At 36.1% G+C, this 12,280-nt stretch overlaps 1 protein-coding gene across 2 annotated transcripts in view; it reads left to right on the top strand.

Annotated features, from left to right (window-relative positions):
* Positions 1–11,311, top strand: part of VAV3 (vav guanine nucleotide exchange factor 3) — a 145,750-nt gene extending 134,439 nt beyond the window's left edge. The window contains exons 26-28 of one of the 2 annotated variants that reach the window (XM_072343296.1): positions 1,864–1,947; positions 7,098–7,249; positions 9,042–11,311. In XM_072343296.1, the coding sequence (XP_072199397.1) occupies positions 1,864–1,947; positions 7,098–7,249; positions 9,042–9,083 (278 nt within the window). In that variant the 3' untranslated portion in view covers positions 9,084–11,311. The remainder of the gene's footprint in view (positions 1–1,863; positions 1,948–7,097; positions 7,250–9,041) is intronic. The other variant, XM_072343297.1, reaches the window with a different exon arrangement.
* Positions 11,312–12,280: the final 969 nt, after the last annotated feature.

Raw genomic sequence — 12,280 nt, 5'->3', positions numbered from 1 at the left:
GTCTAAAACATGTGGCCAAACATTATCTGACCTTTTTCCACTTTTAGATAAGGAGTAGATACATTGTTAGGTCACACTACTGCTTGGTGCGTTAACTGTTGATAAAGTAAAATAAAGTGTCATCTCAGCTGTTCAAGAACAGAAGAATCTAGCCTTGTATTTTAATGGCTAACACCAAAGTCTGTCTGTAGAAATCTGGTAGGGTTTCCTTGCCCACATTGGTTTATCACAAAACAAAACCTCCAGTTAAATCAGTCAAAGAATTGTCATGGTATTAATATATATGAAGAGGACAGGAAAGGACATGCTACCCCTTGTGTATCACCTGAAGTATATTCATTCATGCTTACTAATTGTGCTCATTTGGAATTTGTTAGGCAGTTAATTATCCCTGAGAATGGAGACACTAATTCCTTAAAGGTGTCTTTTTTGTTTGGATGATGTTTGCACGCAGAAATATCACCCAGAGTTGCTGGCTCCCGTACTCAGAAAATTCATGCATTCTCAGATAATCCATTCAGTTTTAGAAGCAGGGAAAGGATCATCAATGTGAAGGAACAGAGGGCTGTTTTTAGTGTGTAAGAGTCTATTACTTTTGTATTGCACTGACTCCTAGTTTATAGATGAGAATACTGCATCACCTGTGTTAATCTTATTTATGCTGGCTGTTTAACTGTCATAAATGCATCTATTCACATCCAGGTAAGATGCACAGAACCGTATCATTACCTCCACTATGAATTCTGTTTATTTCGTGCATAAAATAATTCTAGTCTTCATTGCTGCAAATAGCCATTTTGAAGCCAAATGATTGTATTTCTTCTGTAGTCACAAGAATAAATTCAGAGAAACAGCTTAATGTGATGAGTATAAGCCTGTTACATTTTTAAGGAACTGTATTGTTTAATAACTATAGGTGGTATTGGGTATTATTTAAAGGCTAAAATATTATTTATCTAAATGAGAATGGACTTCAGCTTTGTAAGTGCGCAGTAGGGAGCAATTCAATTTTGTGTTTTATGTAAAGATGAAAATGTGTTCATTGCGTCTTTCATAGAGTTACAAAATGTGAGAATTTGGCAACAAAATGTAATTCTACTTAAAGCCATTTTAGTTCATTTTAACTATTTCTGCATTTAAAAACATGCTGACAGATTGCCCAAAGTTAGATGGCAGTGGGGCAAATGCATCTGTAGTCTTTCACCTTATTTAAAGGAATCCCCTGTTACAGGGATTAGGATGATGTGCAGGTTCTGCCTAGTTGAAATTTACATTTCTTTTTTTGTTGTTTTTTCTTTTGCTTGAGGATTTTCTCTTGATTCAGGGAAACCTATGAAGATGAGAAGTTTGATCCTTAGACAGCGTAGTTTAGCTGCAGAATTCCTATTGATGTTAATGATTATCAGGTCAAAATACATACTTTGTCCCATGCATATTGTGAGATTCCATTTCAGCTGGTATTTAGACTGTATTCCTAATTGAGGATATGTGACTGTAGTCTTCCTGAGCTAAAGAGGAATTCTTAGGTATGCATGAGTTCCTGCCTTTATACTGTTATTAAGTGAGGCACATAAAATTAAACAGAAAAAAAAAAGAAAGCCTCTGCTATAGCTGAAAATATTTGCAAGAGTCTGCAGTTTTAATTTGCTTCTCTTATTCTTTGAAAAATGCAATTGTTAAAAATTAAATCATAGGTTAAGATTTTCTAGTTATTACAGTCAATTTCCTTCCAGACATCCTTAGTAGGGAACCTTAGTTTCCTTATTATCAATGAATTATATAGTTAAAAAACTATTATTTAAATCTTGTGCCAATATTTCAATGTTCTTTTGCTTTTTCTCTTTTTCTCTTTCTTTCTCTAAGCCCCCTCTTTGTTCTGTGGGTTTTCTTTTGTAACTCCTCCAGACTTCAGCTTTGTTCCCCCTTCCTCCACTCCTTTCTGGTCAGGTACTGCTTTACTGCTTTTATATTATAAATTTGTTTCCGTTTGTTTCTGTGTGTCAAGTGAGGGAAGGGACGAATCTCATACTTCAGTTCTTCACTGAGTCCAAAGAAGAAGTTTCTGCATGTTATTCCTGAAGTGTAACAAGAATAAAACTCTTGAACTTCTGAAAAAGTGTATATTTGCGATAAAGGAGTTTGAATAGCTGTTACAAAGCTCATTAGTTGCACCAGATTCAATTGGTTACCAGTTGACTATTAATTTGCTGTGTAGCTGTGATATCTGCTTATTTTAGTGTTCTTGTTCAAATACAAAAATGAAAATTTTCAGTAATTGCAGATAAACAATATATTCGTCCCATCCCTGCAGCAAACTGTACTGCAGAAACGTCTTAAAATACGGTAGTTGTTTTGTAGAAAATGTTTTTTTGTTTTTTTAAGTTCTGCACTAATGTCAATTATTTTTGCCCATCTTTTTCCAAATATCTTCTTTATTCTTATTTAAGTTTTTTTGTCTTTAATACATGTAAACATTTAAAACTGAGGTTGCGTAAAATGCTTGTAGTAGTAGTAGTGTTAGTCTCACTTAGTGCACCAGTATAATTGTGACTTGTTCTGATCTCTGAGTCGTAGTGTTCAAAGAAGTGAACTGTATGGCTGGATAATTTGAAGGTGATTTTGGTAGTGGCCTCAGAGGAACATAAAGGAGGAGTCCTGCTGGTAACATTTTGGTTCATCTCCATGTGCGTGGGAAAGAAGGACTTGTAGGTTGTGCAAATCAGGACTGAGGCTGGCCCTTTCCTGGGAAAAGGGACATGCCTAACACGAATGAACCTAAGTATAGTCAAATTCAGGATCTGTCTCAAACATTTGAATAGGCAATATGTTTTAGTTTTGTCCAGCAGAGGTAGTAATATTTCCTTGGGATGGATTCTGAAGGTTTTCCATAGCTCCTAGAAGAGAGCCCTGTGAGCGGGAGCTCAACAGTAGAATGGTTAGTTAGCACATTGTGCTGAGGGTGCCTACGATGTAAAATGTGATCCATCATATGATCTTCAATCACAGTGTTCTTTGCTGCTTCTAAAATGTTTTGGCCCTCACTAGTTTGAGTTTATTTCTTCCATTCTTATCTCCTTATATATGAATTTTTTGGAGGGCATACACTAACTCCTTTTCAGCACAGTACTGAGAGAGAATCTAAGCTTTAAGGTACTGTTTCAGTTAGCGTTTGGTGTGGAAGGACACGTCTGTTCTGATCTAGCTGTTTACCCTATGGTCGTGACATTCAACTGCAATGTCTGAAGTTCCTGATTCTGATTTTAAAAAGTAAAGCCAAAGACAGTAAGTTTTGGTACTCTTCTGTAGGTGAATACCTGACATTAACCTTTACAGTTCAGTTGCATGATACTTAATCTGAAAGGCATTTTACTGAAACTGGTGTCTTTTATCCATTGTGTGGGGGAAGTCATGAAGTGGCCTACTGTGACAGACTGTAGACCAAGACTCGGGGTTACTTCAAGTCTGTCCCCCCTTCTTGCATATTCCCACGTATGTTTTCAGCAAATGATAATTATACTGTTGTTTTTTTTCTATGAAAAATGGCTTCATTGGAAAGTATGATGTATCACAATACATTGTGCCAAGTAATTTTTATATAAAACTATAAAATTATAAAAGAAAACGTTGAGTGGCAATTCTTAAGTTAAGCTTGTCTACCTGTTCGAATTTTATTTCATATTGTGATAGGATACGATAAATAGTATGTTCTTAGTGATAACATCTTTTCAAAATACAGTTTGATTACATTTAGTGAACAAATACTTATTTCATGTTATTATAGAAATTTTCATTTTTTTAAAATGGATCTTCAGAAGTAGCGTACTTCTGCTGATATGTGGAAGCTGGAAATACAAAAGAAGAATTGAGCCAGCTGTCGAGCACTACCAGAGGTGCTGCATATGCTTGTGTGATAGAAATGAAGTGTGATTAGACAGTACAAGGATTTGTACATTTCTTCAGGGACTATGGCAACTAATATGCAAGAGCAACCTGTAGGGGGTGTTTTTGCTGGATTCCTAGGAGGCCATACCAAAACCAGGAAGAAATAACTGCTCACAGCTTTTGTGATGATACATTGATCCTTGTGGAATTTAAGCACAGGCAGAAATGTGAACTAGGTTAGTTTACTGTAATCCCATGGAGCCTCTTCTATTTCCATCTCAGTTACTTCAACACTGGACCAAGATAGTATTGAAATTCCTTTGCAGCTTGTCAATCTTGTTGTCGGTGAGAAATGTTTCCAGTATACTCTAGTGTGAACTGAAGCTCACTGCAGCTCCCTGTCTTGTCTTCCAGTTTACAGAAAGGAAGGCTGAGTTGAGGAAAACTGTGTTTTTCTCATTCACAAATGTGCCTTTAATTTGCTTAGCTCAGATTTCAGACTGCATTTTCTGCTCACCTTCACAGTATCTCCCTTTTAATATACAAGGTATTTTTTCATTACTTCTTCCTTGATAGTTTTTTTGTCTTTTTTTTTTTTGTTGTTGTTGTTTTTTGGTTTTTTTGCATTTTTTCTTTAATTTCCTCATTCATGTTCTCCTGTAGGATGCTTTCCTTCCATTAATCTCTGCTGTTAATTCTATTGTCTCTCCTTTGATATTTTCCCTGTAGCCATCATTTTTTCTCTGCTTGATAGCGCCTTTTCTCCCTTTGCTCTGTACAGATGTCCTTTCCACACGCCTTCTTCCCTCAAGCTTCATTTAGTTAAGAACAGCTTGGTTTGAGACTTCAGGGTTGACAGTTTCTGTAGTTGTTTGTGTGTCTGTCACCAGAAAATAGGGTTAATATTTTTTTCCCAAACTAACGCCAGATAGTTTTCCTGTATTCTTTGACTCATCTGGCTTACTTTATTATATTTCTTACCATCAGCATATTTTATTTAAAGATAAAGGTGTTGAATTTGAAATTAGTCTAGAATATATGACTTTCAGCCACGAGATTTTGCTGATTTATGCTTATGATTTCTTTGTGCTTTTCTCTATTTTTCCCAATTGACTTCACAACTTGGGAAACAATTAAAAGTCCTGCTCCTTATTCCACAGATCTATCCTTTCTTTTTCTGCTATAATTTTCCTTCTGTATTTTCTCCCTTATTCTTGTGTATGTTTCTTCCCTTTCTAATTCTCTCTTTCCTTGTTTTCCCAAATTCATTCATCATTGCCTTGTATTGCCATCTTTCTTCCCTGTTTGCCTCCTTTTTAGAATCTATAGTGATATCATGCTCCCCAGAATCGCTCCCTGAGATGCTTCTCCACCACTGCCCGTGGTATTGCTGCACATTTATAAATGGGTACTGACTCTCCAATCAATAACTGCTTTCTTTTTTCTCCCTCCAAAATGATTTCTGCCCATGCTGTGTTTTTTGTTTTTTTGTTTTTTTGTTTTTTTTCCTGCAAAATTGATTACTGAAACCCTGATAAGGTATCGGACATAATATTGATGTCAGAGTCTAAACAAGTGGTGACTACAGATGACTTGCTTACAGGGGAAAGAGTAATACATGGCCTAGATTTCTACAGCATATTCATATTGTAAACACAAGCAATAATTTGCGATGCTAATTCTTTTTTTTATTGCATCTTGTATATTCCGTATCAAGCATCTGATAAGCTCATTCCAAATATGCAGTCTGAAATGTTAGACTAAATTTTAATGATAAGGTATAAAACAAGATGTAATCTATCCATATATTGTTTCATTTTTTCATGATATATTTAATTATGATTTAAATACAGCATTTACTATTATAGAGGGGTCAGGAAGAATTCTAAATAGAGGCAGGTATAAAAGTATCAAAATTTTCTAGCTCATATACAATGTTTCTGATTTAAAATCAAGGCAGTTTGTTATGAACAGTTAGTATTACTTTGTCAAAAGCATTGCAAAAACTAGAATGTAAGTGGTGTTTCTGAGGTGAAAAAAGGTGATTTTATTTACAGTGTATGAAGTTATCCCTCATGACCATTTGATGAATTGTTTTCAGAAGGAAGCTGGCTTGTGCTCATAAGTAAATTCTACCTAAAAAGATTTACATTAGGGAACAATTGCAAAAGAAAGTAGTCTGTATTTAGAACAAACAAATAAATAAAGCTTTGGCCAAATATTCAAACTTGAAAATGTAAGAGGAGTGGATTTTTCTTCTGAACTGACAGCCTTCATCAAGAAATGAAGCCATACCCAATTTGTCTCTTTGAAAGAGGTTTATTTCTCAAGACAGGACATTGAACGTTGCAGTGAAGTAAAGATTTGAGAGGGAGGAAGTTGTTTCTCAGATGAGACTTTTTCTACACTTGTTATTTTTAAAAGTTTCTGTTACTCTTTCTGTGGCTGAAAATATCTGTGCTTGACATTGGCAAAATTCTTACGTGCTGATGCAGGTTATATCTTTGGAGTATTAATTTCATTGAAATCCCAGAGAAAAACAGCAGGCCTTTTTTTCTTTGTTGAAAGATTTATAGAACAGCTTCATTTGTGATTTTACAAAATAAAAGTCCTGTAAAGTGTTATTACATCAGCCAGTGCTTGTGCAAATTGTTAACAAATGCTCTATACAAATTTACTGTAGAAACTTGATTTTTTTGCCCATGCTGATGCTAGCTTCTGACTTTATATACATACATTTTTAACCTGGGAGCTGTTTCTTGAAAGAACAGTACCTTATTCTGTTTGGTTTGCTTTATTAGAGGTGTAAACATAAATCAACTGTGAATGTTTGTAATTCTTTTGGAAAGTAACTAGTGAAATGTAAAACATGTGGATACATGTAACTGGCAGCAAGTTCTGTTATGAAGCATGAAAAATACAGTAGCTTGAAATGTATTTAGCTATTTGTGGAGTGAAGGTTTTTTGTAGTTCATCTCATTTGATATTTTTTTTCTAAAAATAAGACTATGGTGAATCACGTAATCTCTTCAACTTTTCACTGCTTGCCTACAATTAAACGTACTAAATTATCTTATTTGGAGATGCTTTCACATTTGTGTGAAGTTGATGCCAGTCTGTGTTGTTATGAAATTATATTACATTTTACAGTAATGCTATCTACCTTAATTCTTGTCCACTAATAAACTCTAATATCAACTTCTGTTTCATTTCAGTGCTAAGTCCAAAGGTGATAGGCATTGCCATTGCAAGGTATGACTTCTGCGCAAGAGACATGAGAGAACTGTCCTTATTGAAAGGCGATGTTGTAAAAATTTATACAAAGATGAGTGCAAATGGCTGGTGGAGAGGTGAAGTAAACGGAAGGGTACGTTTTCTTTCTGCTATTTTCAATGAGGTTGTGAAAATCAAAAACAGCAACAATAGAAAAAAAAAACACCAAATTTTTGTACATCGTGAGCCTTCTTTGTATGTTTAAGTACACAAGATGCAACATGTTTTCAGAACACCTGCTGGATAGCTTTTTCTCAGCAATTGTTTTTTTATTATTATTATTATTTTATTTTTATTTATTTTTTATTTTTTTTAATGTGGCCTGCTCGGCTGCATGCTTAGATAAGATTATATGAGTGGAAAATAACCAAGATTAATAATAGTTGAACTTCCTTGAACTGTGTTGCTCACATGGATTTGGGGGTGGGATCAGAGCCTCAGGATCTGTTTGAGTTTCTAGTGCTGGAAATCTGGTTTACAGATTGGCACAGAATGATTTCCACCTCACTGTCAGGCTACAGTGATGTAGAATGAGCCATGTTTTTCTTAGGAGACTTTTGCTTTTGATGTAGAAAAAAATGGTGTTGAGATTAAGTGCCATGTGCGTTTATTCCACTCCATCATTTAGCAGTGATTTTTACTAAGTCACTTCAAACTGTACTCTGTGACTTGGATGGTTGGAATTCATGGAAATATTAGTTCTGAGCGATAAAGGCTATACTTTTTCCATTTTACTGTATGACTCCTTAGTGCAAGTTAGTATGGAATACTTTCTGCTTCTGTTTCCATGTTTTAAGGGCTGAGATTCAAGGTCAAAGAGGGCCTTTTTTCTCTCCTGTTCTATGAATGAATTGGAGGAAAGTGAATTGAGTGGAAACTGGAAATGGAAGTAGTAAGTCTGGTTGAAATAGAAGAGGGAGGATATATCCAGATTTAGTGCCTTGTCCAATTCAGAGAACTTTTTATGGCACACAAGAAGAAATATGGAGTCAGAAGAAATACTGTTCATGTCTTGTCCTTTACATGTTGAAGAAAATTGAACATTTAATTCCCGTGCAACTACACACTCCGTAAAGAGCCCCTGTTGTAAACTAGCATTCTTTCTGGTAGTTTTCACTGCCTGGAATTGAGATCATAAGATCAGTACTGTTTATGCAACCACTTCTTCCAGCCTTGTTTGAGGTTTGGCTTTGAGAACTTCTATCAATGTTAAATTGGCTTAAATTGACTAATGTATAGATGGAAAAACTAAAGTGAATAGATAAGACAGTAATAATTATGACATAGCTTCTCCATATGTCTAACACAGTTGTTACTTAACACATAATTTCAGAATGGAGATAATGGTATAAAATATGAAGTATGAAACACTGGTCTTTGTCTGTTCAGTTTCATTTACAAGTCCTGTTGTCAAAAATGAGATTTAACTGCAGTGGAATCAGTCACTTTTAACTTTGAAAGAGGATTCTTTGGACATGACTGAAGCCTGTGAAATATTTAACTGCCCATTCAAAAGACAGCAGCAACCTGTTCATAAAAACTGCTGCAAAAAACACCAACTTCTGCTGCAGCCTTTTTTTTTTTTTTCCCCTTAATGCATAAACATCCGGTTTGTGTAAAAGTTCCTTCTATTTTCTCTAATTTTTATTTAAAAATTGAGGATTTGGTCCCTAAATCATTGTATTTGTAAGTTAAATGTAAGTTACTCTTTTTATTTACTTAAAAAAACCAAAAACAGTTATTAATTTAACCAGGGCAGGTTAGGTTAGTTTCTTTGTAGTAGGGTTCTTAGTTATTAAAGAGTCTCATCCTTGTTTTTATCAAGTGTGGCCTTTTAAAAAAATATATCCTTTTTTGTTGTTTGTTTGTTTTTTCCCCCTTTTTAGGTGGGCTGGTTTCCGTCTACTTATGTTGAAGAAGATGAATGAATTAAAAACCTTTCTCTGCTGACCAGCAATTTCAGGGATTGTATAATTTAATAACTTCAAGCATTAATGGTCTTGTTAAGTACCCAGGCAGCAGCATTTTGTCTGTCTGAATCTTCTAGTCTTATTCTTGGGATTTACAAAGAACTTTGTGCTAACAGATTATTACCTTGCCCAGAGCTGTGCAAGAAACAACCTGCCACTTGGCTGTCACTGGGGATCAGTACAAAGTCCGGCGCTCACAATCCAGAAGATTACAGGAAAACAGTTTTTTTATTCTGTTTTTCATTTCTCTTTCATGCTGTAGTACACCATGAATAGCAGCTATGGCTGAATGTTTAATAAGTCTGTTTTCTTCTAGCTAACATCTGTGATGGTACCAGGAGATGAAGGCTTATTTTTCCTTATCACTGTATGCAGAAGACATAGTTCAGTCATTCAGGTGGGCATAAAGTGTAGTCAATAGACTTTTCAAAACATCAAACTTCCTTACTTATCACCTTGTAAACAGTTTTACACTAAAAAAAAAAACATTCTGAAGTAAACATAAATGTAGTGAACACAAGTAGCACTTATGCATATATAATTAGATAACTGAATTCTTTGAGGTCTTGCCTAAATCTTCTAACAGTTTGTTTAAAGAAAGCATTTCTAAAAAGTTTGGTGACATGTTATGGCTTGAAAAATCATCTGCAAAGTGGAATTCTGGGTTCATTTTTTGTCTTCTCAGCTTTATTAGTTTAGCAACTGATTGTTGTGCAACCTGAGGGTAATTATGGCAAGAGTCATTTTAAAATTTTAAGCATTAGCATTAAATAGGTATTGTAATGCTGTCATGTAGCAGGATATACTGAGTCAGGATGATTTCATTTCTTGAGAACAAAATTGTGTATCTTAATCTCCTGGATGATTCATAAGAATTTTTTGATGCTTCCAGCTGTAAGCTGTTTTTCCTGGTCAGGCAGCTTCTATTCCTACTTATGTCACCTTTTGTGCTCTTAGAAGTTAATACAGAAGGAACATACAGAGTTCAGCATGCCTATTTCCCTCTTGTTTCCTGAGATGTTAATGGCAGGGCGGTGACTGATCTTGTTGCAGTGTTATGAATATCCTCAAGTAACAGTGGAAACCAGATTAGTTAGCTTGAAAGATCAGTCCTTGAAGTGGCATCTGCTCCTTGGATGAGGCAGTTTTTAAGGTATTTGTGGAGTGTCTGAAGTGCTTTAAGTTTAAAGAAATGTGGGTGCTGCCTGCAGATTTACTGTTTAGATAATTTCTAAGTCATCTTGAAAACTTCAGAGAAAGTAAAGCTCCTTCTTTTCTTCATCCCGGCCTCCTGGCCATCATGAAGAATTTAGCACAGCACAGAAGATCACAGTAATCCCCTTTCTCTCTGCAACCATCATATCCATCTGTTACACCTAGTATGTGCTGTTATGTGACCAGGTAAAAGTGAGGATCTCCTAATTAGAAATCCTCCGCTTGTCAGATTCAGCCTTGCAGATTAAAATCTGCTGATACTCTTAATTTTTCAAAGATTTACCTCAAAATTATGTAAACTGTGATTATATTAAGTGCATTGCTTGATGGAATAATTCAGAATATTTGTAAATATGTACATTATTCATAAAACATTTTGTAAATGACCTGTACAGTAGTGTAGACTGGGATATATTGTGTTTGATCATGTTTTGCCATGCAGTTTTATTGTCAGTTGTGAGCCTGATCCTATGTTCCTTAAGTAGATGAAGTTGATGCACAGTTTTGCCCTCTCAAGGGGTGCAGAAGTGGTCTATAGGCCTGTGTTTAGTGCTTTGCTGTCATACAGTTATGAGAAGAAGCAGTTTAATTCAATGAGTTAAGAAATGCATCAGTCATTCTGGACAGCTTGGAATCATTTTGAGTACTCTCTCCATCCTAAAATTTCTGTAAAGCCTTTAAGCAACTCCTGAATCCAGTAATCAGCCTTTGAGAAGAATGAAAGCCATAGATGAACTTACTTTTGTGGCATAAATCTATGTGTTATTGTCTGTGTTTAATGCCCTGTATTAATTGAGTTAATGCTGCATCTAGATTTTCAGTACCAAAGACTTCTAGATATTCTGAAGTGTTTCTTTCATGTGCTTCTTTAGCTTGTATGGAGGTTTTGTTGTCATGCAATGCTGGTGTTATCTTACTTTAATTTGTAATATTTTGTAAATATGTTAAATACAATAAACTGGTCAGTTTGTTTTTTGGGTTTGTGTCAAAATGTACAGCTGTCTAGTATGAAGATTGTGCTCTGTTTACCTCACAGTTTTCTCATTGTGAGCAGGAGTTTATAGAATCACAAGGTTGGAAAGGACCTACAAGATCATCTAGTTCAATTGTCCTTCCATAACCATTACTACCACAAGCTACTGAATCATTTCTCATAGCTCCTCAACCAGATGCCTCCTGAATACTGCCAAAGATGGTGACTCCACTACCTCCTTGGGCAAGCCATTCCTGTGCCTGACCACTCTCTTCTCTCAGACAGAAAAAGTTTTTCCTTATGTCAAATCTAAACTACCTCTGGCACAGCTTGCAGCCTAATGTTGCCTCGTGTTCTGTTTGTTGCTTGGGAAAAAGAGGCCAAAGTCCTCATCACAGCCTCTCTTCAGGAAGTTGCAGAATGCAATGAGGTCTCCCCTGAGTCTCCTCTTCTTCAGACTAAACAATCCCAGCTCCCTCAGCTGCTCCTCATAGGACTTGTGCTCCAGATCCCTCTTCAGTTTCATTGCCTTTTTCTGGACAAGATCCAGGGCCTCAATGTCTTTCTTGTATTGAGGGATCCAAAACTGAACGCAATACTTGAAGTGCGGCCTCACCAGTGGTGAGTACAGGGGGATGATTACCTCCCCGCTTCTGCTGGCCACACTATTTCTAATGCAGGCCAGGATGCCATTGGCCTTCTTGGCCACCTGGGCTCACTGTTGGCTCATGTTCAGCTGAGCACCAACCAACACCCCCAGGTTCCTTTCCTTTTCTCAGTCATCTAGCCACTCAGCCCCAAGCCTATAGCACTGCATGGGGTTGTTGTGGCCGAAGTGCAGGACCAGTGCACTTGACCTTGAACCTCAGTCCTTTCACCTCGGTCCAGCAATCCAGCTTGTCCAAATCCCTGTGAAGGGCCTACCCTCAGACAGATAGACACTACCTCCCATTTTGGTGTCATCTGC

The sequence above is a fragment of the Excalfactoria chinensis genome, chromosome 8 (assembly GCF_039878825.1).
Source record: "Excalfactoria chinensis isolate bCotChi1 chromosome 8, bCotChi1.hap2, whole genome shotgun sequence".
Taxonomy (NCBI): Eukaryota; Metazoa; Chordata; class Aves; order Galliformes; family Phasianidae; genus Excalfactoria; species Excalfactoria chinensis.
This window is presented reverse-complemented; position numbering and strand designations above follow the sequence as displayed.